Genomic DNA, 26007 nt, shown 5'->3' on the forward strand with positions numbered 1-26007 from the left:
TAGCACTCTTTCTCTTAAACTTGGAGTACATACATCAACATACACAGAGCTCCACTTTGCAGATACCTGGACAGAAAGGAACTAGGCCGGGGTGGCCCACTCCCGGCACGCTGGGTCCTCAGTTGTTCGTATATGTGAAGGAAATAACACGAGGCCCACCAGGGAGTAGCTGCTGGGTGGCTGAGAAGACAACACAGGAACCAGAGAGCAAATGCGCGCGCCCGCACACACACACACACACACACACACACACACACACACACACACCGCCCCTGTTGTCCAGCGGCATGCCAGAGTAGAAGTAAGGGCCAAGCAGCTAAGTAGAGACTATTATGAAAGCAAAGCCTAAAACCTGCCTCAACCATGAGTCAGAGCTGGAGTCCTGCAAACAAGTGAGTTTAAGAAAACTTTGGATTTATTCAAATCCTCCTTAACAAGGCCTCATATCAAGTCCTGACATGAGTCAGATAACATTTAGATTTAGACCGATGCCAAAAGGAAATGCCTCAGTGAATTTGTTGCCAAGTCCTAACAATTCATAAAGGCACCTAATGACGGGACTTCCCGATTACAAAGCAAAACCAAATAACATCAAATGGAGTAGAACACAAATCAATGATCACAGTTAAGATATTTAAAACCTGTAATTCAATATTGATAGGTCGAGTAAGAAGAAAGAAGACTGAAAAATCTTTACACTGTCTTCAAAATAGATGACCTGCTTATCATTTGAAAAACACTATAAAAATAGGTGGGATACTGGGTGCAGTACTTCACGCCTGTCATTCCAGCAATTTGGGAGGCCTAGGCTGAGGCGGAGGGATCAAGATTTCAAAGCCAGCCTCAGCAATTTAGTGAGGTTGTAAGCAACCCAGCCAGATCCTGTCTCTAAATAAAATCTAAAAAAGGTCTGCGGGGTGGCCCAGTGGTTAAGCACCCCTGGGATCAATACATGGCATCAAAAATAAATTAATTAATTAATTAATTAGCTAGCTGCACATCAAAGTGAAATGTGTGCAGGGAACTACAGTGAGTTTCATTAAAGTCCATATTTGTGATTTTAGCATTGATTGCATAATTATAAGACTGACTAAGAAGTTAAGACAAATATTTAGAAAATTCTCATATATCTTGAAATCAGCTGTAAGTTAAAAATAATACATGCCAAAGAATATTAAGGGCAATAAATACACATCCCACAAAACTTAGAGAGCATAGGAAAATGCAGTGCCGATAAGAAAAATCGCTAAGTGTCTATACTAAAAAAAGAGAATAGTAATATAAGTGATGTAAATCTACATCTTATAAGGTTAAAAAAGAGAGAGCTAAGTAAACAACAATAGCATTTTTGAATAAAGCTAGGAAAAATTCTACACATAGAATATCTGACAAAAATACGAAGAAAATAAATATGTCTCAAAGTTGATTTTTATGAAAGATAACAGTGAATGCGTACATCACCTTGGGAAGTTCAGGCTCACACACTAGCAGATTTTGTTCTGGGCTTTAGAAAGAGCAGGCGGAAGAGTCTGGTTCAACTACACCCCCCAAGATTTCCCCTCCCATTTTGTTTTTTCTGTGACATTACAATTGTTCTGCTTGTGCAATTGTTGTCTTAGATCTAGGTCCTCTCTTAGAAGAATCTTGGCATCTTCTGGATTATGGTTTCAAACTGGTGGGAGCTCTTCTCCGGGGACTTTGAGTGACCTTCTGGAAAAGTACTTTGGAGGATGGGGATCGTGCAGGTTCTTTCTGACATTTTGTCTAATATCAGGAGTTCTTTTGTTTCTCAGCCTGAATAAATGGCTCAGCTCATTTTAACAATGAAGCCTTGCAAATTTTGGAACAGCACTGACCACCTAGGAGTGATTAAGGACCTGATAAACATATTGTAACTCAAGGATGATAAAAATCACTAATTGTCTGGTGACTGCCTAGCAGGGTAAGTGACATCCCATCCCTTCTTCCCTTCCCTTGCGTTCTTTTTTGGCACATCTATAAAACATCACAAGAGCAAGAGACACCTCTCTCAAGATCTCTTGCTGCTACTGTCAGTCAGGGAGCAGGAGGAGAGAGGGAAGTGACTGGGTCGTTCATGTCCCCTATGGTATTTGAGCTTCATTTAAGTGAACTTTGTGCCTCCTGTCCCATGTGTTAGTCTGCTAGACCAGAAAGTTCAAATGTCTCTGTTCTTTCAACTATAAATATTCGTTTTCCTTCCTTCTTTTTTTTTTTTTTTTAAATAAACATAGCTGAGCTCTGGCTCTCTGTGGTTACTAAGCTGTTACAGGAAGGACACAGTTCAGTTTCTCTGACTGAGGAAATCGAAAGCTATGAGCATTGATAGGAGGAGCCTTGTTGTGCTTCATCTCTTCTGTCCCGGGCTGTGAGTGCAGTGTGAGACACCCAGTGTTGCTCAAGTTATTAAGTGACTCTCCAGTGCTTTTTTTTTTCCTGGTGACTTTTGAAAACACCTTATTAACATTTCAAGAAATCTTATTTCTCAAGCAAAAAAACAGCCACTTGCTGAAGCTCTCAAGAGGTAGACTGTTGCTGAAGACACTTCCAAGGAGGTGAGTCCTGTCGGTGCTTTCTATAGAGACCATCTGGACACCTCCCCCAAATCACAAGATCACCAGAGGAAATCAGTTTGGGTTCTTCCGGGTGGGGTGGGGTGGGGTGGGGTGGGGTGAGGGGAGTAGGGGTGGGATCAGTTGTGCTGAGAACAGGGACAACTGCAGTAGCTGGATTGATTCTCATACTTCACTTAGAAAGATAACAGGCCTCTTTATTCTCCAACACTGAGGCCTGAATAAAGAGAAATGCATTTTCATTATAACAGATTGTAAAATAATTTTTCTACATATTTGGTGGCATAAGTTGATAATTAGAGAGGGCTTTCATTGTCCTGTCAGGCCTGAATAAAAGACAAAATAGTGACATGAAAACTTATCATGAAATGATTTTAAGGGAAAAACACATCTCAACATAAAGTTGGATTATATGGTATCATCCCACTTTGACAAAACATAAGAACAAACAGTAGAAAATGCCTCCATTTCATAACCAGTTATTCCAGTGCATACTACCTTACATTAATAAACATATTTAACTTTTACTTTACCTCTACTCTATCCTGGTATTAAATATAGTATTTCAGTCATATTTGGACTTCTGCCTGCTTTCTCCAAAGTCAGAGGTGAACTTCAGCTGTGAGAGCTTGTATGAAAGAGGTGGTTGAAAGCAATTAAATCTTTTATGTACCAAAAGACAGTTGCTAAATAAAAAATGTATATGTAACTTTTGGAAAGCAAGATCTTTTTTTAGATCCTGGTATATAAACGATTTTGGAAATTCATGTGAAATTTTTAATGTTGGTTTCAGAATTATGTAAACGTCTGTTAAAACTTTAATTTTTAACTGTATTAATTATTTTTTTTTCTAATTCTTTTCTGACTTTTTTACTCTTTTCAGTAATAGAGATAAACTAAAATATCAAACTTCAATTATGATTTATAAATTTTTTACAGTTGTCTTTTTTTTTTGGTACTGTTGATTGAACCCAAATACACTCTACCCTCTGAGCTACAGCACCAGCCTTTTCTTATTTTGCATTTTGAGATGGGGTCTTACTATGTTGCCTAGGCTGGCTTTGAATCTGTGATCCTCCAAACCCAGTCTTCTGGGTCACTGGGACTATAGACACAGGTCATCATGCTCAGCTTAAATTTCTATTGTTCACTTTGCATATGTAAATACATAGTGGGAAAAAAAAGAGAGAGAAATATGCTACATATTACTGTTTATAGTCATAAAAAGAAACATACAGTGACAACAAATAATGTGAATTTATTACTATTAGGTAAAATACACGATTAGAATTGTTTTGTTTTTCTTGGGCTTAAATCTTGTAGCGTTAATGAAACTTCCCTTCTTACAATCAAGGTCCATTTATAACTACACAAAGAGATATATTGCTTGCTGTAAAAATACTGTTTGCATCATGAAACTTTGTTCAACATTTTAAGAATTTTTAAATGAACTTTTGTCTACAATCTATAGATAGATTTTGTTTTTTAAATTCAAGTTTTGAAAACTCATCTCTTCACAGGTTTAACATTTAATGTGTATGAATTTAAATGATGTATTGTGGCTAGTCAGCCACCATTATTTCAAATTATAAGACTCTTTCTATGCTTCCTTCTCCTTTTGTCCATATTTTAAAATTTATATCTGCATTTTCCTTACATTAGTGAGCATTCAAGTCCTTCATTTCACACTGATTTTAATCCACCATTTTGATGTATTTCGTCTTTCCTTTCTCTTTGTTCACAGTCTTATTTTTCACATTGAAAGACCTGATCAAGTTAGTTTTGGACTCTCTGACTTTTTAGACTGCATCATTTACTTTTAAAGTTTTCATTTCTGCATTATATTTATACATGATACCGAGGTCCATTTCAACATAATCATACAGACGTGGAATATGATTTGGTCCACTTCACTCCCCAGTACTTCCTTGCCGTCTACTCCTCCCTCCCTGTCCTCCGCCCCGACTCTACTGGTCTTTCCTCTATTTACTTATAGATTTTTGAATTGGTACTTTATAGAAAATACATGAAGGTGAAATTCACTGTGGTGTGTTCATATATGTACGTAGAACGATTGGGTCAATTGCATTTTGTAGTTAGTTCCTCCTTTCTCCTGTTCCTTCTCCCTCCCTCTCAAAGCTCTTCCTCTGCTCCACTGAGCTCCCTTCTATTTTCATGAAATCCCCTTTATTCCCCTATTTTTCTCTAGCATCTGCATATTTGACTACTTTTTTTTCCCTCATATAGTTACTTTCTTAGATATTTATTACAAAAGCATGCTTGGTAGGTGTTTTTGTGTTGCCAATCTTCTGATTGTTAACATTGTCAGTCAATGTCACTCAAAATTCCATTTTGGCTACCTATAAAGTTACAGTTTCAAAATTATTTTGCCTTCAGGTTAGATTGGCAGCACTTCTCTGAAACCTTTAGGCTCACTATGAAATTCCAAAATTGGAATACTTAAGAAAATGTATTTAATACACACATTATATATAGGGTTTTATGCCAAAGGACTAGTAGTATATGAAAGACACAACTCCCAAATCATATGAACTAATATTTTGCAGCTAGACATGTGGCTATTATACTAAAGTGGAATTTTACAATATTACACATGGACTGTTGCCACTTTACATTGGATGTTTTTGAAGTGTTTTTGTTGTTGTTGTTGTTGTTATTGTTGTTGTTTTGTTTTTAAGTAAGCTCACATATTCACAACTTTAGGTTTTACATTTTTTTTTTTTTGGTGTTTCAGACAAGTTTCCAAATATGTAATTTGGGGAAAAACATAATTAAAAATTATTTCATGCATTTCTTTTTCTTTTTTTTGGGGGGGAGAGGTTTGGTTTTGTCTGATTTTTGTCTCTTTGTCCTCCTTATTTTGTTTTTTGTTTTTTTGTTTTTCACTGGTTATAGTAATTTCTTCTGTTTGAGTTAGTCAGCTTCACCAAGACAAAAATATGGAACACACTTCACAAATTTGCGTGTCATCCTTGCGCAGGGGCCATGCTGATCTTCTCTGTATCGTTCCAATTTTAGTATATGTGCTGCCGAAGGGAGCATGTTCTCCTTATTTTAAAGAACTTTAAACTTACATAAAAAAATGAAGGTGTTGAACAACAACAACAAATTCCAGAAACACGTTTTAGCTTATCAGTTGCTAACATCATTTATTTTTTAAAAAAAATTGGTGCATTATAATTATACGTTAAAGTAGAACTTAGGACTGAGGTTGTGGCTCAGTGGTAGAGCGCTTGCCTCACATGTGCAAGGCCCTGGGTTCGATCCTCGGCAACACATAAAAATAAATAAATAAATAAGTAAAGGTATTGTGTCCCATCTACAACACACACACACACACACACATATATAAAACAGGACTCATTATATGTTCACACATGCACACAGCATGATTTGCTCAGTTTCATCCCATAGTACCTCCCCTGTCTCCCCTGTCTCCCCTGTCTTCCCTCCCCTTTGAGCCCCTTACTCTACTATACTGTTCTTCCCTCTATTTTCATGAGATATATTTTTAAATTGACCCCTTTTGCTCTCTAATTTATGCATATGAAAGAAAACAATGGACTCCTGACTGTCTGAGTCTGGCCTATTTCACTTAGCATGATGTTCTCCAATTCCATTCATTTATAAGCAAATGACATAATCTCATTCTTTATGGCCTAAGACTCCAGTGTGTGTGTGTGTGTGTGTGTGTGTGTGTGTGTATCACATTTGTTTTCTCCATTCATCTGTTGACACCTAGCCTGGTTCCATAGCTGAGCCTGAGCCTAACACTACACAGCCCATATTCTAAGCATTACAACAGTTGACATTTCAAAATATCCCTTCACCACAACTACTCTTGACACAACTAAACTATCCCCATTGATAGGAAAGAACTTTTTTTAGATTTCCCTAGTGTAGCAAGTCTCAACCAATATCCCAAATGATATATCTGGTGGTGATCCTTGTTATGAACGCACCTGTGGCCATTCACTCACATGAGCATATCCCATTTTTGAAATTTCTTTTTGTATGTGTAACACTGTTATGCTGATTTTCTCTCGTAGGCTCACCCATAACTTGAGAAATGGTGAACGAATACAAGAAAATTGTTCTCCTGAAAGGACTAGAGGTCATCAGTGATTATCACTTTAGCATGGTTAAGTCCTTACTGGCCAAAGAATTAAAACTGACCAGGAAAATGCAAGATGAGTACAACAGAATTAAGATTGCTGACTTGTTGGAAGACAAGTTTCAAAATGATGCTGGGCTGAACAAGCTGATATCAGTGCTCAAAGACATACCGATGCTGGAAGAACTTGCCGGAGAACTCAAAAAAGAGAAGATGAAAGGTAATTGGAAACCCAGCACTTTCTCCCTTGACCCTGCCCTACTTGTGCTCACCTTGCCTGACCTTGAATGAAACCCCACTTTGGTGTAAGTCGGTACACCCCTTTCCCAGTCTCAGAAGCCATAGCGACGCTGGTGCTTCAGATGCCAGCCAGTGGACCACTCAGGGCATTCTCTGTGGAGTGAATTTAGAAGAGAGTGTATATTTGGGTTACGAATAAAAAACAAAAGCTAAAAGAAGTTAATGAAAGAGGTTTCGGGCATACTATCTGAGAAAGTTTAGAAAATAACAAAAGTATAAAAATCATGGTTTAAATTTTACATATAACCATTAACCAATCATTGCAACCAGTCTATTAATACTATACCATCATTATTATTCTCTCCCGTAACAGAGATAAGGCAACACTCTTAATGAAGACGGACGGCAAAGCCATGTGAACTTCTTGTCTTGTAAAATTACTTAACTAAATAAAAACGAAAAAGTCAAAGTTCACAATCACCATATCTCACTTCAAAAATCTATACTATCTTTCCTTTCACTTGTTTCTATAATTTTAATGTATTGTATGAGAAACAGAATCAACCAGTCAGCATCATGAACACGGTGACTTTTTCAAAAGAGATAGGAGGAGGACAGGATTAGGAAGTGGATTAGCACATTGTGCAGGGGATGAGTCAAAAAAGCTTTGAGGAGCAGAAGGGGATGCCTGGATTATGATGGCTGGTCTCCTTGAGCCAGGTTGAGCTAATGCAGTAGAGATAGACACAAGCCACCTAGCCTCACAACAGGAACTGAGAGCCAATAGTATGGAAACTGCTTCAGCCATTCTACCCCATCTGCCCTGGGTTTACATGGGTTCCTTTTTAATGCATTTGTTGTGATGAGAATTAATTCTATCCCAGTAAAACCAAAAACCCCAGTGAAAAAGAAGCAAGAGGTAGATCCTGTCGCATGTACATCGATCACCAGGGACACAATGAAGACTCCTGAATCTCAGGTAAGTGTGCTCAAAGTCCCCCAGAAGAACTGCGATGGCTTTTCCATTCAGTCTATCAGACAGTTATTCATTAGTTTCCCATCAAGTTTTTAAAGTTACCGAACTGCATAATAATTGGCCACATGACATAAATATATCTCCATTCCCATTAGAGAGGTGTTAACTTGAAAATCGGGTAGAAAAATGCTTTTCCCATGTTTACCAAAAAAAAAAAAAAAAAAGTTTCTAATTCCAAGTCAGTCCCATTCTACCACAGAGGTAACTAGAGGAATGGTGTTTATAACTCTTTCTTCTCCCTTTGATGAAAATGTTTATGCCCCTGTGTTACAACTGGCCAGGGGATGGACTGCACTCTACAGATTCTACAAAAACATTTTTATTTATAATCAACCTACTACCTAATAATGAAAATGCATTCTACTTCATTTGCTGCTGAGAATCATTAACAGGAAAGAAAATTAAACTATTTACAGAAAAGAAAAAAAGCAAACTTAGAAAAGACTGAAACCAAAAAGACTAAGATTTCTGGAAGCAAAACAATTAAGATGCCTGAGGACCAGACTCGTCCTTCCTGTTCTGCACTAGCCAGCGTGACTGCAAGCATGGACCATTTTCTACCTGCCCAGGTGCCAGCATTAACTCCATTCAGAGCTCCCCCAACAGAGGTACACGCTTCTTGTTCCACTTTTCCCCAACCTAAATATAGATGTCAGACCTCAAAATTCAGATGAAAACCTCAACTTGGTAATAATACCAGTACTTAAATAGATCCACAACTTGGAGATAAATAAATATATATTATACTTCCATATATATCCAATTTCTATATTTCCATATAAATGACTGCATCTTGACCCTTTGCTTGACAAACTTGAAATTATTGCTGAAGCAAGTTTTCTCTCCTGTACTGATCTCAGGGTGGGGGAGGTGTAAAACCCCGCAGATTTAGGTGTGTGCTTGAGCATGTTCACTTTCCCCTCTTCCAGTCTCTTTCACATCTCTTCTCTTAGTTGAATAATCTGTTAAATTTTCTTCAACACAAACCCTGTTCCCATCTTGTTCAGAATTTCTGCGCACCAGGTATTTCCTCCACCTGGAAAAACCTTAGGTGCCCAAACCTAATCACCCTCTGAATCCCAATATTGATACCTTGTCCTTGAGAACTCCTGCCTGAGATTCTATCCAGACCAGGGGCGGGAAGGATGGGGCTCACTTGGATAGGTTCTCAATTGTTTCCCTCTCCAGTTATGACCATTATAACAAATGAATGCTCTGATTAAGTTGTACCACTTTCAAATCAGACTTGTCCATTTTTACAAGGTTTGGTATCAGTGTCAGTTTAAAAGCACATAAAAAAAATCTACTTTTATTGTAAAGAGAGGTAGTATTTTTTTTTCCAGAATATGCATTGAAGATTCTGGATAAGAAAGATTATGGATAACAGAAGGAAAATCACAACACCATCAACATTCTTTCTGTCTTCTTTTTTTTTTTTTTTTTTCTATACAAGTAACACATGATTACATACAGCCAATCAGTCAAGCAAAAAAAAAAAACCCTGATTTTTAATTAGCTATCATCCTACCAAATTTTTTCTTTGTATTTTTTCAGATATTTTTCTTGGAGCTGGGGATATAGCTCAGTTGGTAGAGTGCTTGCCTCACATGTACAAGGGCCTGGGTTCAATTCCCAGAACCAAAAAAAAAAAAAAAAAAATCAGATATTTTTCTTCATTTTCCCAGTAGAGTATCCTACAATGATTAGTTACTTTCCTTATTCATTTAGCATATTAGGAATACTTTTATGAGTCCTTAAGTAAAAAAAAAAATAAATGATTATTTAATGACTATATAATGTTGACATGCATAAATGTAATTTGTCTTAAAAATAATTTTCCTATAGATTGATATTCCACTATCCCAACCCCAGTGCCCTTCTCATGGACATGCTTGTACTGTGTCCACTGGAAGTCCTTTATGTCCCGTAGAGCGGTTGGATCATTTCTTTTATGCGTACACTACAATTTTCTTGTCAATCTGAATCTTGTTGTCAGTAATGCTTTTCTTATGTCTGAGTCAATACTACTAACAATGTAGCTCTTGAAAAATCGTTCCTTGTGCTAGAGTAATTGGTTACACTATTAAAAAGTCAAATCCAAGTCCAATCACCCTCAGGTGAATACTGTGCATAGTGTACTACCAAGGCAGAGCATTTGTAGTGCTTTGGTAAGTGAGGACAATTAACATCTCCATATACTTGCACCTTGCCTATTATTTCCTCACACACTTTCTCTTACAGATCAGGCAACTTCCTCTCCGTTAAAACACTCTGCTGAAATTCAGTGAGCCCAGACCACTGTGGAGAAAAGAGATTGGAGTCTGTCCCTGGTTTTAAGGAAAGCAATCTACCTGGTTTAAGGATATGGCTCTGAACAGAATACCTCTACCTAAGCCTGTTTAAAATAGGAGATTTTAAGCTAGCCAATGCCTTTCTCATCACTTGTAATAGACCATTATTTCCTGGGAAGAGCTATTACAATTTGAACTCTCAAAATGGCCCTGAATATTCTAGTGGTAACCAAAAACTTTTGAGATTGTTAATGTGATAATCATCCTTCTCCATTTTCAACACTACTCAATTTCTTTTTTCCTTTTTTTTTTCTTCTTTTGTATTGGGGGTGATAAGTAAATAAAAGAATAGACTTGAATTTAAGTAAATAAAGAATAGACTGGAATTTGTTACTTATTATATTGCAATCTATAAGTTCAGTGCTTCATAAAAATGTCTTCATCATCTCCCATCTGTACTGTTCATGCTGAGGGCCATGCTTTGCTTTGGAAAGATTATTCCGTTTCAGTGGGAGTATTTTAAGTTCCACGCCTGCTGTCAGCTGCTTCATACTTCCTCTAGATAAACTATACCGATTCATTAACCTTTCCTTTCTTTCTAATATATCTCTAGCTTTAATTATTTATGAAAGTTGCTGGACCCAATGTTGGGATTGAGATTTTTCTCATTGAAAGGTGATTTTTATATTTCCTCCTGAACTTGTAGATTTACTTCCCTGTGTCTGTTCAACCTAGAATCAGAAAAAGGCCCAATGTCATTTGGCTTCCAGAAGAAGTGTCCTCCACAAAGGCCCAATGATCGTGATGGTGCTGAAAGCAACGGACCCATTTGAATACGAGTCTGCCGAAGAGGGGAAAAGTTCAATGTTCCACGCCACGGTGGCTACTGAGAATCAGTTTTTCCAAGTGAAGGTTTTCAACACCAACCTGAAAGAGAAATTTACAAAAAATAAGATCATTACTATCTCTAATTACGTTGAGTGCAAAGGAATCCTGGAGGTAAATGAAGTATCAGTTGTGTCTGAAGCTGGTCTTGACCAAAAGATCGAGGTCCCCAGCAGTGTTATCAAGAGAGCAAATGAAACTCCCAAGATCGATCATCTTCATAAACAAGCACCAGGAACATTAGTGTATGGGTTGTTTATGCTACATAAGGTAAGTTTTGTTTTTTTTTTTTTTAGAATTGCTTTTTTAGTTTTCTCCACCAACATCTGAAATTAAATGTCTGCTTACTGGCTAAATGTTGGATCCTAGAATTCTACCCTGACTACAGACACAGAAGGGGAAATACGACTAAGTGACCTTTTAACCTACTATTTCCCAAAATTCCTCCCAGAAAATTCTTTGCAAAAGTTTCACTAAGAAGTCTCATTTCCCTAGTTATCATTACCTATCCACAGTCACAGTGAGCAAGAACAATGCATGGCACAGAACGATATTCTTGGAGTCTTATTCCTTTGAACTCTATTACAACTATTATAATTCCTCACTTATTTCCTTCCTTCCTTCTTTTTCCCCTTTCCTTTTGTTTGACGAATGGATTGCCCAAAAGAGGATGAATTCTGCCTGTAACATGCATTCAGAGGAATAAATGGATCGATTATATTCTCCTGAGTGCAAAAACATTTAATAGGCAATGATCTAATCATTCAGTCATATCTGTCGTATTTCACTTATTTCATCGATAATTCATGAAGAGTTTATTGAACAATTTAGAATTGTTGTATGGCATGATATTTGAAAGGCAAGTTAATCTAATCTCCTCATCTAAAAAAAAAAAAATACAGACATTTCACTGATAGATCAATGCTCAAATCCAGAGCATCAGTATTCTGCATTCAATCAATAAAAAAATTAACAAGCTTTTGTGAAACTCAACTAACATCTGATAAACTTAACTGCTTTATAACTGTATATACCTGTCTTTTAATATTGCCTCTTCATTTTATATTGATTATTTATTACACCCTTTTTAAGAGACGATCCTTATTTATGCAATTATAAAGTTGATGAATAACAGCTTAATGTGTGAGACTCTATGCAGTAGGAAGTGAGGAACATAGGTTAACTGGAATAATGTTATTGGGAAAAAATAAGTCAATGGAGAAGGTTTCAAAAAACATTAGGAAGTCACTAGAACTTACTTGTTATATAGATCCCCTGTTGAACAGTAGTAACAAATGTCCATTTATATCTGCATAAACAGAGGAGCCATAGAAGTTCACCAGACCTATGATCACATTAATTCCAGGTTTTTGTAAAAGGAATCAAATCTATTCCTGAGGAGGAAGCATTAGAGACCAGGAAGAAAATTCATTGTTCTAGAATTGTTAGAAAATGCCTAGAAGAAGAAAAGCAAAAATTAGGAAAACAGGCAAAGAAAAGCAACTTTATTTGAGAAGATCTTGCCAAGCTACATGTAGATCTATGCCTTTAATCGACTTCTTACATTTTGTATTGACTTTGTCTCAAAAGTTTTCTTAAACATATGACGTGTTTTCTGAAACTGAATGTTCATTTCATTTTCGCAGAAAAAAGTGAATAAGAAGAACACAATCTATGAAATACAAGACAATACAGGGAAGATAGACGTGATGGGGAGTGGGAAATGGCACAATATCCAGTGTGATGAAGGGAATAAACTTCGACTCTTCTGCTTTCAACTGAAAACAATCAACAAGAAGCTGACACTGGTGTGTGGCGATCACAGTTTCATTAAGGTAGGAACTAGACAGAGCATAAGTTTGCCAAAAGGGAAATCAGGTTTTTTTAGCATTTGAGAAACCATCTTCCTAGTGTGCTATGTGAACAGTTCAGTGGGTAAGAGGATTCAAATAATGCCCTTGCCCTCGTTTCTGAGTAGAAGGTTTTTCTTGTTTCACAAGATATTAAGGAAATGGAACCAGGTGCAGTGACTCATGCCTATAATCATAGCAACTGGGGAGGCTAAGGCAGGAGGATCACAAGTTTGAGGCCAGCCTTGGCAACTTGGTGAGACCCTGTGTCAAATAAAAAATAAAAAGGTCTGGGGTCGTGGTTCAGTGGTAGAGTGCCCCTGGGTTCTATCCCCAGACCAAAAAATGAAAGAAAAAAAAAAAAGATACTAAGGAAATGACATTCGTATGGGTTTCAAAAGAATATTATAATTGTGATGAATAATAAACTATCTCATATCTCATGAAATTAAGGAGTCATTTTCAATAATGATCAAGAACAAGGGTTTTAAATAAGACACATCTGATTTGAATCCTGCCTTCAACACTCACTAGTTGACTGATTTGAGGGAAATAGTGTAATTGGTCTGCTAAAATAATGGAGCACTCCATTTTCTTGGGTTGTTTTGAACATTAAGGGAGAAAATTAATGTATATTATTTATCTCACTGCTAGGACATGATGAGAAATTAATCTAGATAGGTATTATTTTTCTAATCCAGGGGAAAATGACTAAGGCAAATTCTCTAAAGTGTAAACTAGCTCTATAAATTCTGTAGAGCTCAAACTCAGTAGATGTGGAACACCATAGGAAGACGAGGCCAAATAATTAAAAAAAAAAAAAATGCTAGGTAAATGGTTTTTTTTTTTTTTTTTTGTCAGAAATATAAAATGGGAAATTAATTGTGAAAATCACTGAAAGGTGTGTAACCCTCTATCCCCAATACCAATAAATGCTGTTTTAATTGTGTGTGACTCTCCCTCAGGAGGGACAGGGGGGTTTAAAGGAACTCTTCAAGGTTACATTCCAGATGTGCTCTGATAGGGGGTCCCAGGGCGCCCCAATAGCATGTTAGAATTCACTTGTTAATTTGGGAGTCATTCGCCTCCCAGCTCCCCAGCAGGCACCTCCTTCCTGTAGCAGGTGTGTTCAAGGTCAATTAACTAGGGGAAGAAAGGGTAACACTGTCTCCCTAATCTTGTTAGGGGAGAGGGAGAGGTTAGAAGAGAGGAGAAAAACAAAACAAAACATGTTCTTTTAAAAAATAAACCTTAGAGCCACAGGGCTATATTCAGAAGGTGAAGGGACCACTGTTACATTTGTAAGATTTTAAGAATGCCCGATTCTTCCTATCTCCTCTCACATGGAGATATATAGATCTGATGGGAAGCTCTGAAACCAAACAGCCTGAGGACTTTGACATTTTTGCAAAAAGAAAGATTCTGGTAACCATGTTAGAAAGACCTTCGAAAGAAACTAGGTTTGGAGACAGGTATTGTAACCAAAAGCTTGGTCCTTGTTCCCGATGCCAATTCAATAATGTGAGGACACGATTTTGAGAAAAAGGAAAAAAAATAGTTTTATTGCTTTGCTAGTAAAGGAGAAACACAGGGAACTCCTGTCCCAGAGGCTGTGATGCTGCCCATCAGAAGGAACAGGGGGATTTCAAAGGAGCTATTCAAAGGCTACATTCCAGGTGTACCCTGACAGGGGGTCCCAGGGCACCCAGATGGTACGTGAGGATTCACTTGTTACTTTGGGAGATATTCACTTGGTAGATCCTCTGGGCCAACCTCTCCTTCCTGTGGAGCACCCAGCACTCAAGGCAATCTTGTTCCCCACCCCCAGGTTAGGGAGGGGGAGAAGGAGGAGAGGAAAAAGGAAAACCGTCTCCTCAGAGCAAGGCGGGCTAGATTCAAAAAGTGAAGTGGACCATTGTTACAGAATCAGAAGCAGTGACATCTAGTATCTGCTCATATACTATGTTTGTTAAATAACCAGAATTTTTTTAAAGTGTTTATTAAAACTTTGGCATTTTGTAACTAGCAATGTCAGATGTACTCACGCCACCAAAATCTGCAAAAGCTATATATATATATCAGGGCTTTGAAAAAGCAGGCAGCTAGTTTACCAAAACACCACAGGAGGATATTTCAGAATTCTATTTAAGAAGGGGGGGTCTGCTGTATAGCTAAGATATGTACATTTTTGCTAAGTGAAGAGCACCTCAATAAACATGGGTTGTACAAGTTAAAAAAAGGGGGGTGTCCTTGTCCCAGTGGATGGATGGTTAGCAGGCGGTGAGCCAGATTGAGAAAAATCAGTAGAAATTATAAAAATAAGACAAAGACTCATTTAAAAGTGAAAAGCAGGGGTGGAGGGGGACTGGGGGGCCGTAGTGGGTGACCAGTTCTGGTAGAAACTGGATCTAACAAAGGAAGGAAAGCCTGTGTGTTTATTTTATAGTTAGGAACAACAAAGAGTTTCAGTGTGAAGAACTTCTTAGGATAAACAGGATGAAAGAGGGGGGGAACCACATGTTTGGGGCTTAATAGATTATATCCATCTCTGGGCTGGGATTTAAAATCATGACTTTTTGATTTAGTGAATTCAATGACAAGTACAGAATTTCCCCTGTCAACGGAAGTCATCTTGCAAATCTGGGCATTCCCCTGGTAACCACGTGGATCCCAGAAACAGCACTTTGTCATCCAGGGTTTCACATAGCTCAAGGCAATGATTTATAAACTGCTCAGGACAAAGGGAAAGTCAAATAAGTTTGGAACTCATGGAGGGAAAAAGTGTCTTTTGCAGGAAGATTATGAGTTTGTGACTAAGTGCTGATGGTGAGAAAGAAAAGATTAAAGGAACATTCAAGCATGATTCCAAGATAATGTTAAATGGTTCTGCAATTCACTAACATGGAGAATGCAGGGGAAAAACATGTGCTGGGAAATGAAAGCATGTTGATTTGAGCTGTCTATATGATAGCCAAGAAATATCCATTGATCAATATGAAGATCTGTAGATCTGGATGTACATCTGTAGAACCAAACAGTAATTTTGTGCTAGAGATGTACATATTTTTTAAGTTTAGAGATACATGCTAAAATCATTCCTTTGGATAATAATATCAAAAATAAATAATAGTATAATAACATTGCATTTATATTAATAGAAAATACCTGCTGAATACTCATTATGTGCTGAGATTTGAAACCATGATAGAGCTATAGTAATTGTACCCATTTCATAGATGTAGATACTGACGCTCAGAAACTGTAACATGCTCTGACATAGCCTATAAATGGAGGAACTGAGATCCAGCCAAGGCTGTCTGGTTCCAGAAGCAGATTCTTAGGCAAGATGAATGAGACTATCAAACGGTGAAGAAAGAGTCATAAGAAAGACAGGAGTGGCTGGAGATAAAGGATACTACCAATGAGAGTGAACAAATGCAAACAGGGAGGCCAAAGGTGAAATGAAAAATAGAAAAATAGGCAGTAAAAACAAGTTGAAAGAGGAAGAAGGTCAACATAGCTTATGCCAGACACAGATGACCAAGGGATCCCCAGGGATTTGGAATAACTTCATCTTAAAGCAAAAGGTGCCATCTTTTAGGGAAATGCGTGTTCCAGCCCACAGCAAAATACATGGTTGATTCCACATGTTATCATGCTCTCTGTCTCAGACCCAAACAAACACATTCCCACATACCAACCCACACAAGGGTCCACCAGGAGATTCTTGATAAAACTAAGGAGAGCTAAACTCACATATAAACAGTCCAAGTAGAAATATCGATGGATTGTGACACAGAGACATGCCTTAATGCAAGAACCCATGTATTCTACCTCTACCTGCTAATCAGAGGAGAGCACTGAGGAAACAATTCTTCCCCTTTTCTGATCCAATCAGTGCTGCACACTGATTAAAGTAGCTCTTCCTCTTTACTTATAGTTCCCCTTCACCACTTTTGAGGAACTCCTGTCCTGTTCAAATACACCCACGATGGTCATGAGGCTCCAGATGACGGGAAAGTACTCACTTAATATTGAATAATACCATAAAGAAGATAAGTGAGCAAAAATTAACAGCCTTTGAGAAAGGGGAAGGGACTGGTGTGGCCCATGAGATGAACAGACATTGACGGGCCACAGAAATGCAGGGCTTTTCCTCAATGGCTGGGATCTCACTGCGTCTTCTTTACCTCTCTTCAAGGTCATCAAGAGCGCAAAGAACAAGAAGAGAGAAAGCAATGCGAATTTAAGCCTGGAACTTGAAGTACAGAACTTCCCTATAAATCAATTCAGTGTCTTCAACAGTGATACGATTAAAGTTGAGACTTTCATGTAAACAATAGCATCAGGGGCAATACCCAACCATATTAAGAGTTTTACGTTTGAATTGTTATTTTTCTTTTATAAAACTTTCTTATTATTTTCCTTTCTCTGAAACTACTTTTTGCTTTTATAATATTCATAATGTAAAAATTCAAATAAAAAATCTTTAAAAGGATATTATAGTTTCAATCTAAGAGTACCCCCCGCCCCCAAATAAAAACCTCATGTTTTGTAAGTATGATCCTCAATACAACAAGGTTCAGAGGAAGGATTTTAGGTCATGATTAGGGTTTTTACATAATCAGTGGATTAATCCATTTGCTGAATTAATCCATTGATAGCTGAATGGATTACTGGTTTGTAATTGTAGGTGTGGCTGGAAGAAGTAGGTCACTGGGAATATGACCTTGGACTATATTTGTCCCTGGCTTCTTCCTCTCTCTGTCTTCGCTTCCTGGATGCCATAAACTGAATAGCCTTCCTTTACCAAGCTCTTCTGCCATGATGTTCTGTTCGTCTCCGGCCCAGAGCAATGGAGTTGTCCAGCCATGGACTGAGACAGGTGAAACTATGAGCCCCAAATAAACTTTTCTCCTCTAAAAAAAAAAAAAAAAAAAAAAGAAAGAAAAAAAAAGGATATCTTTCCCACAAACTGCCAGATATGTTCTCTTTAATGCAATAGTGCACTGCTTTGGTGTGGTTGATTTGTGTGCCATGAGGCATGCAGGGTGGAGCACAGGTTATCAGCCTTGGGGACGGCATTCTGATTGTGATTTTCAAAGTTATTCCTAAATCCATCTAAGCTTGGCAAGCTTGTATCCTGAGAAAGGGTTCTGTTGGTCAAGAGAAAAGAATTTAGGTTTTACAATAAAACCTACTCTACATGACAGTAAGTATTGCCTATAGAAATAAAATGTATAAAGTCAATATTTAAAATGTAGCTACTGTCTTTTTTTTCTGGTGATAGAAGAGTAGCATATTCACTGTTTGAGTCAGCTTTTTCGCTGCTGTGACTAAAAGGTCTGACCAGAACAATTTTAAAGAGGAAAACTTTACTTGGGGGCTCACAGTTTCAGAGGTCTCAGTCCATAAACAGCCAGCTCCATTCCTTGGAGTTTGAGGTGAGGTAGAACATGGTGGCAGAAGAATGTGGTAGAAAGAAGTGCTCACAGGATGATCAGGAAGTAGAGCAAGACTCAACTCAGCTCACCAAATGTCTACTCCATTGGCATGCACCCAGGGGCCCACCTCCTCCAGCCACATCCAGCCTACAGTTACCACTCAGTTAATCCCTATCAGACATCAACACGCTGATTGTGTTAAGGCTTTCATTAACACAGGCACTTCACCTCTAAGCCATTTTCACCTCTTTTTTTTTTTTTTTAATATTTATTTTTTAGTTTTCAGCGGACACAACATCTTTGTTTGTATGTGGTGCTGAGGATCGAACCCGGGCCGCACGCATGCCAGGCGAGCGCGCTACCGCTTGAGCCACATCCCCTGCCCCCATTTTCACCTCTAAGCATCGTCTCACACATGAGCTTTGGGGAGACACCTCACTTCCAAACCATAGCACCATAGCAATAATATAATTCAATAAAATAACAGGAATTGACAGTTTTCATGCTTTGAACAATATACAACTTAAAGATAAGAGATCAAATTCACAAAGCAAGCTCTACAACTCTCCCAGATGCCTGGGAAGATTTTCTGATTGCAGGCTAATAGGTATTTGGGAAATCATGGCAGTCACGCTGGGCATAGGAGGAAAATACCACTTCTCATGACACCTAAAAGCTGGCATCTTGAGAAAAGGAAGAAATACAGAGATGGATCCCACTTATTAGCTGAGTCCTGCGGTTGCACATCTAAGGGATGAGAAAATGTGACATCTACAGAGAGCATCTGCTTTGGGGTTGAGAACAGAAAAGAAAGGTAAATGTGAAAATAGTGCAGAAAATACAGGATATTGCTGGAATAGTGACCCATCTGGTAAAAACTGGGTGTCAAACTAACCAAACAGGAAAGTTACATCTTAGGATTGACATAACCACATCAATGGTTATAACAGCTCAGTTCACAGTAGAACCCCATAAGAATAGGGTCTTAATTAGAATAAGATCTATTCCATATTCTGTGCTTGTGTAATTGTATCAAAAAGGATTTCTACTGCCATCTATAACTAAGAAGAACTAATAAAATTTTTTAAAAAATAAAAATATTTTTTTAAATTTATTTTTTAGTTGTAGTTGGACACAATACCTTTATTTCACTTATTTATTTTTATGTGGTGCTGAGGATCGGACCCAAGGTCTTGCACATGTGAGGCCAGCGCTCTACCGCTGAGCCACAACCACAGCGCCCCAAATAAATGTTAACTGTAAACATTTTTAAGGAAAAATAAAAGAAGAGCAAAGGTTATATAGCAGACTAACAACTGTCTCTGTCCATCCTAACAAAGCCTGAAAATTGAGCCTCAACTGATTCAAATAGTCTGAGTTCTACTGAAGTAACATTGAGCAAAGAAATTTTTTTAGATGGGAGGGGAGGGGAGGGGGGATAGTAGAGGATAGGAAAGGTAGCAGAATACAACAGTTACTATTATGGTATTATGTAAAAATGTGGATGTGTAACCCATGTGATTCTGCAATCTGTACTTGGGGTAAAAAAGGGAGTTCATAACTCACTTGAAGCTAATGTATGCTAATGTATGAAATATGATATGTCAAGAGCTTTGTAGGGTTTTGAACAACCAATAAAAAATTAAAAAAAAAGAATTTTTTTTAGGATTCATATCAATTAACTGTAATAAGAAATAACAATAAATTTAGAATTGTGAATGCTCAGACAATAATTAAAACAACTATGAAAAAAATAGCCAGAACCAGTACCTGAAAAATGGCAGATTTCAAAAATGATCTAAAGTTTTCCTGAGACATTATTAAAAAATTAAACACTAAATCTAAAATCACTAGACCCATCTTTTAGCCAATATAAAATGATACTGGGATGGCCTAGGTATTATGTTTGTCAAAGATTTCCAGCAGATACTATAAATATGTGCAAAAATGAAAAGTAAGACAGGCTAAAATAATTAGAGTTAAATATGTTGTAACACTAAGTGAACATCTAAACAAGAGAAGTGAAAATTATAAGAGGTGAATAGAAATTTCGGAACAGAACATTTTAGTAACTAAAATTTAAAACTTAACTGAATTAGCTTAAGAGCAAATTGAAGACTGCAGAAGACAGAGTAAGTAAAAATTGTTATACTGTCTATTCAGAGGTACAGAGAGAAAAATTTGAAGGTAAATGAACTAATCTAAGAGAACTTTGCAAAAATAATAGAACCCTCTTATGTCAGTAAGGAAAAGAAAGGAAGGAAGGAAGGAAGGAAGGAAGGAAGGAAGGAAGGAAGGAAGGAAGGAAGGAAGGAAGAGCTGGAGTTGTGGCTCAGTGGTAGAGCACTTGCCCAGCACATGTGAGGCACTGGGTTCAATTCTCAGCACCACATATAAGTAATAAAACAATAGAGGTCTGTCAATAACTAATAAAAATTTTTTAAAAAAGAAAGAGGAATCTCCATATATACTTAAAAAATTAAAAAAAAAATAAAACTCACTGAAGCATTTTTAAACTCAAGAAAATGAAAGAAGAAAAGATTTCTAAAAAGATAATGCTAAAAATCACATACATGTAGAGCCATTGACTTACTGAAAAACAGGAATCAATCAACTCTAAGCAATCAAGATACAAAAAAAAAAAAAAAAAAAAAAAAAAAAATCAAACCATTAGCATCACAGCCAAACTGCTGAAAACCAAAACATAGAGAAAATATTTACAGAAACCCGAGAAGGACAGAGAAAGATACTGGTGAAATAGAAGACTCGGTACACTTTACAAGGCTGAAATGTTATTCAGTATGCTTTATGAACAAACAGAAATACATTAATAAAAATACTTAGAAAATCCTTAAATATTAAGCACCCTGGTTTAGAACAGAAATGCGAAGAAATTCAATAAAGAGAGGAGGAAGGGCTGTTTTACATTTCCTTGCATTTTCCAGCCCGCCCTGTTCTCAGGCAGTCTAGTACTGAGAGAGATCCACTCCACTAAGGGGGAGGAGAACATGAGCACTGGACTGTGTTTCAGACCTCAATACTAGGCCTGTCCAATCAAACCACACTGGCCAGGTGACCACAGCTCCAGACTTCAGGCCAGTAGCCATGAACCAAAGCACTAGGCTCTGGACAGCCCCTGGCACTACCTGGATCCCCAAGCCCGAAGCTTCAACCAATCCCAGCACCAGGCAGACCCATGAGCCATAGTCATCAGCTAGTACCCACACACACAGCCTCCAGGCCGACCTCTGTAGATGGAGACCCTAGGCATGGTCAATGCCTGCCACAGTCCGGCTGCAGCAGAATAAGCGGGGGTGGGGGGGGTGGGGGGGGGTGGGGTGGGTGGGTGACGAATAACTTGTGTACCTTGATGCAGCAGGAATGGAAGCCGTTTATTGTAGGATAACAGAGGTATTTATACATTTTACACAGCTTATCTAATTAGCATAAAATAGATACAGCAGTCAACCAATAAGGAATCTCCACACTTAATGGCTTGATTTTGTTACTTCACAAACCACTCCCTCTGGCATTTGGCCAGGCGCCATCCAGACTTGTTTACAGACTTTAACATTTCTCTGGCAAAATAACAGGTGCCAATCTGACTTGTTTACAGACCTTAACAAATGCCAAGCCACAAAGAGCAGCAACCGCCTTTAAGCCCACACGAGGTTTCAGACCAGTCGGGAGCCAGGTTGGCCCCATGTACAGCTTCAGACCCAAGGCAGCATCAGATTGGTACCCACAGCTTTAGGCACCAGGTGGGCAACCAGGCACATAGGTCAGGCCAGTCCCTGGAGCCCCACTCTCCAGGCTGGTCACTGTAGTCCTATGGTCCTGCAAACTCAGGACACAGACCAGCTCAAAAGACCCAAGGTCTAGGTCCATTCCAGTAGACCCAGCCCTGGATTGGCTCCCATAGGCCCAAGCTCCAGGACCACCTCTGTGGACCCAGGTTCCAGGTCGGCCCCATGGTCCTGAGACCCAAGTAAGGCCTCATATAACAACTGGCACCAGATTTTCATCGACAGTTGTGGGTTCCAGACAGGACACAATGGCACATGTTCTATGCCCACCTCCACACCAGGCCATCACCAGGGTCCAGGCCACCCCAGTAGACCCAGGTGCTAAGCTGGCCAATGCACACTGATCCTTTCGTACCATTTGCAGAGGATGGATTTGGGAGAATTTTTCTGACTTATTTTTTTATTTGGGTCATTAAGTTGTATATTATCTGGTGGAAGAAACATCAGAGAGCACACACCGCATGCTTTATTTGCTTATAAAGTAAAGGAGATTTAGGAGCCATGATCACGTTTCTCCTTTGTGGATTCTGAACTACAATCCTCTCTGATCTTCCTCTTCTTCCTCTCTACTCTTAACCTTAATAAGATCAGCTCAATGCATCACAGAAGCAATAGACTAGTCTTTTATTTTTCAATATTTATTTTTTAGTTGTAGTTGGTTGGAAACAATACCTTTATTTTATTTATTTTTATGTGGTTCTGAGGATCGAACCCAGGGCCTTGCACATGCTAGGTGAGCACTCTGCCCCTAAGCCACAACCCCAGCCCCAGTAGACTAGTCTTTAATAAACTGTCATGAAAACCCAGAGTACCTATGGGAGTCACATAACATTCTCCCTGGTTTGCCTCGTATTTTGTTTTTGTTAGTTGGCCCATTTATTGCAATTTCAAATGCAATTTTCCAAAGTATATTTAATGTATTTGATATTAAACAAAAAAAGTCCCCGCAAAAGTATATATCAGGTATTTGAGCCTTTGGAGCCTCCATGTTCTTCCAGAATTTAGAGGCTTCACTCCTGTAGTGCTGAGTCCATGACTCACTTGTGGTTCCTGTCTTTAAGTCAGAAAGGCGAGGAAATCAATTATTGAAATCATGGATCTGAGTCACAGGTCAGAGCAACTAGGGCAAAATTCATGTACAGGTATTCCAAGAAGGGTTCACAAAATGATATTGAGTTCATACCCTATTATGTCAGCTAGCAATAACTTTAAAGTGTCACGTACTATGGAAATTACCTGCAAAGCTAATCTCTTTCTATTCAGGAGGTGCAGTAAAGAGTTGGTAATAATTGGTAATAATAGATGCTTCAACCAATATCCCATCTCTCCACTGGCACTCTGGGAAGAGCAAAGGGGGAAGTCATTGAGCGACTCACCTTTCCCATTTGACACTCTCTTAGGGGGCTTTGGTGTCTAGGGACCCATCTGCTGGACAAGAAGCTGTTAATGATGGAACTTCTATCAGTCTTCAACACAATAAAGAGAACAAGAGGATAACTCCCCCACCGTGCTTCATTATCAGTAACATATTTATGGGAAGAAATAATATAGTTTCCCTGCCTAATGGAATAGAAAACTTTGAAAATCAGTGGGAGGAGTCTCAAAATTGCCACATAACTACTCTTTCCCTGGGAGGGGAGCAGATGAGGGAGAGAGCTGTTCTAAGGACAGCATGAAACAGCTGGCACTGATCAAAGATTCAAGTGACCCAAACTTGTGCTGTTTTTATTATTATTTTTTTCAAACGATTTCATTTTCTTAGCCTTACACAGCATCCTGCAGTTCAGTGTCTGGAGAGGATGACGAATGTGCCTTCCTGCGCTTGTAAGATAGTGATTCCTGAAGTTCTCAAGCAGGTCTCAAAATCTACACTTCTGTGGATGCAGTTCCAATGAGGAAATATCTATCAGGTTGTCTGTAGAGAGAGTTCTGGGGACCTAGCTAGGAATCCCAAGGTCTTGGGGCATTTTCTCTTAACATTTTTCTCCTGTTCCTCTTTTGCTCCATTTTCTATAACTTAAAGTCAAGAGCCCATTTCCTCTCACACTTCCAGCTGTAAAACTCTTTCTATAAAACTATTCTATTCTGAACTATTCTAGAAGACTATTTCCATGAAGCTGTCATATCAACTGACCTCTTACATGACCAACTGCATGATCCCATTATATCTGCCTCCTCATATAGTCCTGTAATTGTACCCTTGCTAACAGTCTGTATGTTCTGATAAAGATATCATGTTTATAAGTGCTTGAATTCATTATAAATAGCCTCACTACTCTCTAAATTAAGACCAGCTAAACATATCCATATAAGTGGCACTAAATACTGTAATATAGGATCATGAAAACCCACAGGTGTATGTGGCCTTCACACCAGTTCCTCCTTGATTTACCCTGATTTACTCTTGCTTTAGTGATAGGATACAGATGGTTTCCAAATTTCAGACATCAAGATCCTTCTTGACCCAAGACTTTCAGAACTTATCCACAGGACCTCCAGTGGATGATACATACTTTATAAAGTATCTCTCATACCTCTATGAACTAGGGTTTCCCTTAACAGGCTCAACATACTACATATAGATCAGAGCAGACATTCAAAACTCTGCGTAGAATGTGGAATGACAATGACAATGATTATATTTCAATAACTCTATTTATACTTTGAGCAGTTACAAGATGCTGATTCTAAAATCTGTGTTCTTTATGTAGGTTATCGCATTCACTCTTCATAACAGAGTCATGAGGTTGTTATCCTCTCTCCCCCTTCACACAAAAGAAAATTGAGGTACGCAGAGGTTAAAAATCTTTTCAAAATCTCAGAAATAATGAATATTAGAGACAAGATTCATATCCAGCCTTATGAAATCTAAACCTTGATGAATTAATGATCATATATAGCTTTAGAATAGAGGTTATGCCATGCAAATGTGAATACTATATTATAAAAATTTTGGAAGTGACAATGTCATGTTTGGGATTTGTTTGCACAGTCCAGGCTCTGCCAGCATTCTTATGAAGAAAGGGGTACCCTGGGGGTGGCCAGAGGAAATTCTAATAAGGAACTCACTCTCCAGAAGCAGGTATTTCAATCCTCTCACTCTCCTCTTCATCAAGAAGAGCATTTTATGAGTTAGATAATAATGTCAGAATTACTCAAAAAAAAAAAAAACAGCCTGTGAAAATCAACTCAATATTATGAATATTGCTAATGGTGAAAATAAATGTCACAAATTATATGATTTTAGATAAGTTCCCTTGCCTTTGGTAAAAGGTATAAGAACCTACTAAATGGGTAGCTTGGTTGGTTTCTTGACTATTTCTTGAATATTTCTGAATATGGTTGAGAATCCTGAAGAATTTTGGCTACAAAACCAGTGAACTTCTGCACCTGTACCTGTGTGTTTGATACAATCAATCCTTCCAGCATTATGATCATCTAAGTATCTAAAGGCTGGGATTCCTAGAGCCTGAGTAGCAGATGACAGGACCCTATATTTGCTTGATAACAAAAGCTTATTATAATTAACACCCATCAATCTTTTTGTGTATGAAACCCAACTTTTTGTGTATGAAACTGTTTTTATAACCTATGAGGGTTAGCTACCAAAGCATGACCATAAGAAATGTGCTTAACTAGGTTAGCTCAAGCCCATTTTAATCACAGGTAGATCCAGAATTTGCCAAATCCAGCATTCTGGAGATTTATACCTTTTTTCCTAAGAGTTTA

The 26007-nt window shown here is 38.1% G+C and overlaps 1 protein-coding gene and 1 non-coding gene across 2 annotated transcripts in view; one reads left to right on the forward strand and one right to left on the reverse strand.

Annotated features, from left to right (window-relative positions):
* The first annotated feature begins 1598 nt into the window (after positions 1 to 1598).
* LOC143403985 (gamma-interferon-inducible protein 16-like) overlaps positions 1599 to 26007 on the forward strand; it is a 45076-nt gene continuing 20667 nt past the window's right edge. The window contains exons 1-7 of the mRNA XM_076862343.1: positions 1599 to 1942; positions 2253 to 2573; positions 6662 to 6946; positions 7851 to 7945; positions 8419 to 8610; positions 11029 to 11448; positions 12825 to 13013. Coding sequence (XP_076718458.1) covers positions 6682 to 6946; positions 7851 to 7945; positions 8419 to 8610; positions 11029 to 11448; positions 12825 to 13013 — 1161 coding nt within the window. The 5' untranslated portion in view covers positions 1599 to 1942; positions 2253 to 2573; positions 6662 to 6681. The remainder of the gene's footprint in view (positions 1943 to 2252; positions 2574 to 6661; positions 6947 to 7850; positions 7946 to 8418; positions 8611 to 11028; positions 11449 to 12824; positions 13014 to 26007) is intronic.
* Positions 5546 to 5654, reverse strand: LOC143405400 (U6 spliceosomal RNA). The gene has a single exon (XR_013092097.1). It is a non-coding gene; the product is annotated as a U6 spliceosomal RNA (small nuclear RNA).

The sequence above is a fragment of the Callospermophilus lateralis genome, chromosome 7, assembly GCF_048772815.1.
Source record: "Callospermophilus lateralis isolate mCalLat2 chromosome 7, mCalLat2.hap1, whole genome shotgun sequence".
NCBI classification, from domain to species: domain Eukaryota; kingdom Metazoa; phylum Chordata; class Mammalia; order Rodentia; family Sciuridae; genus Callospermophilus; species Callospermophilus lateralis.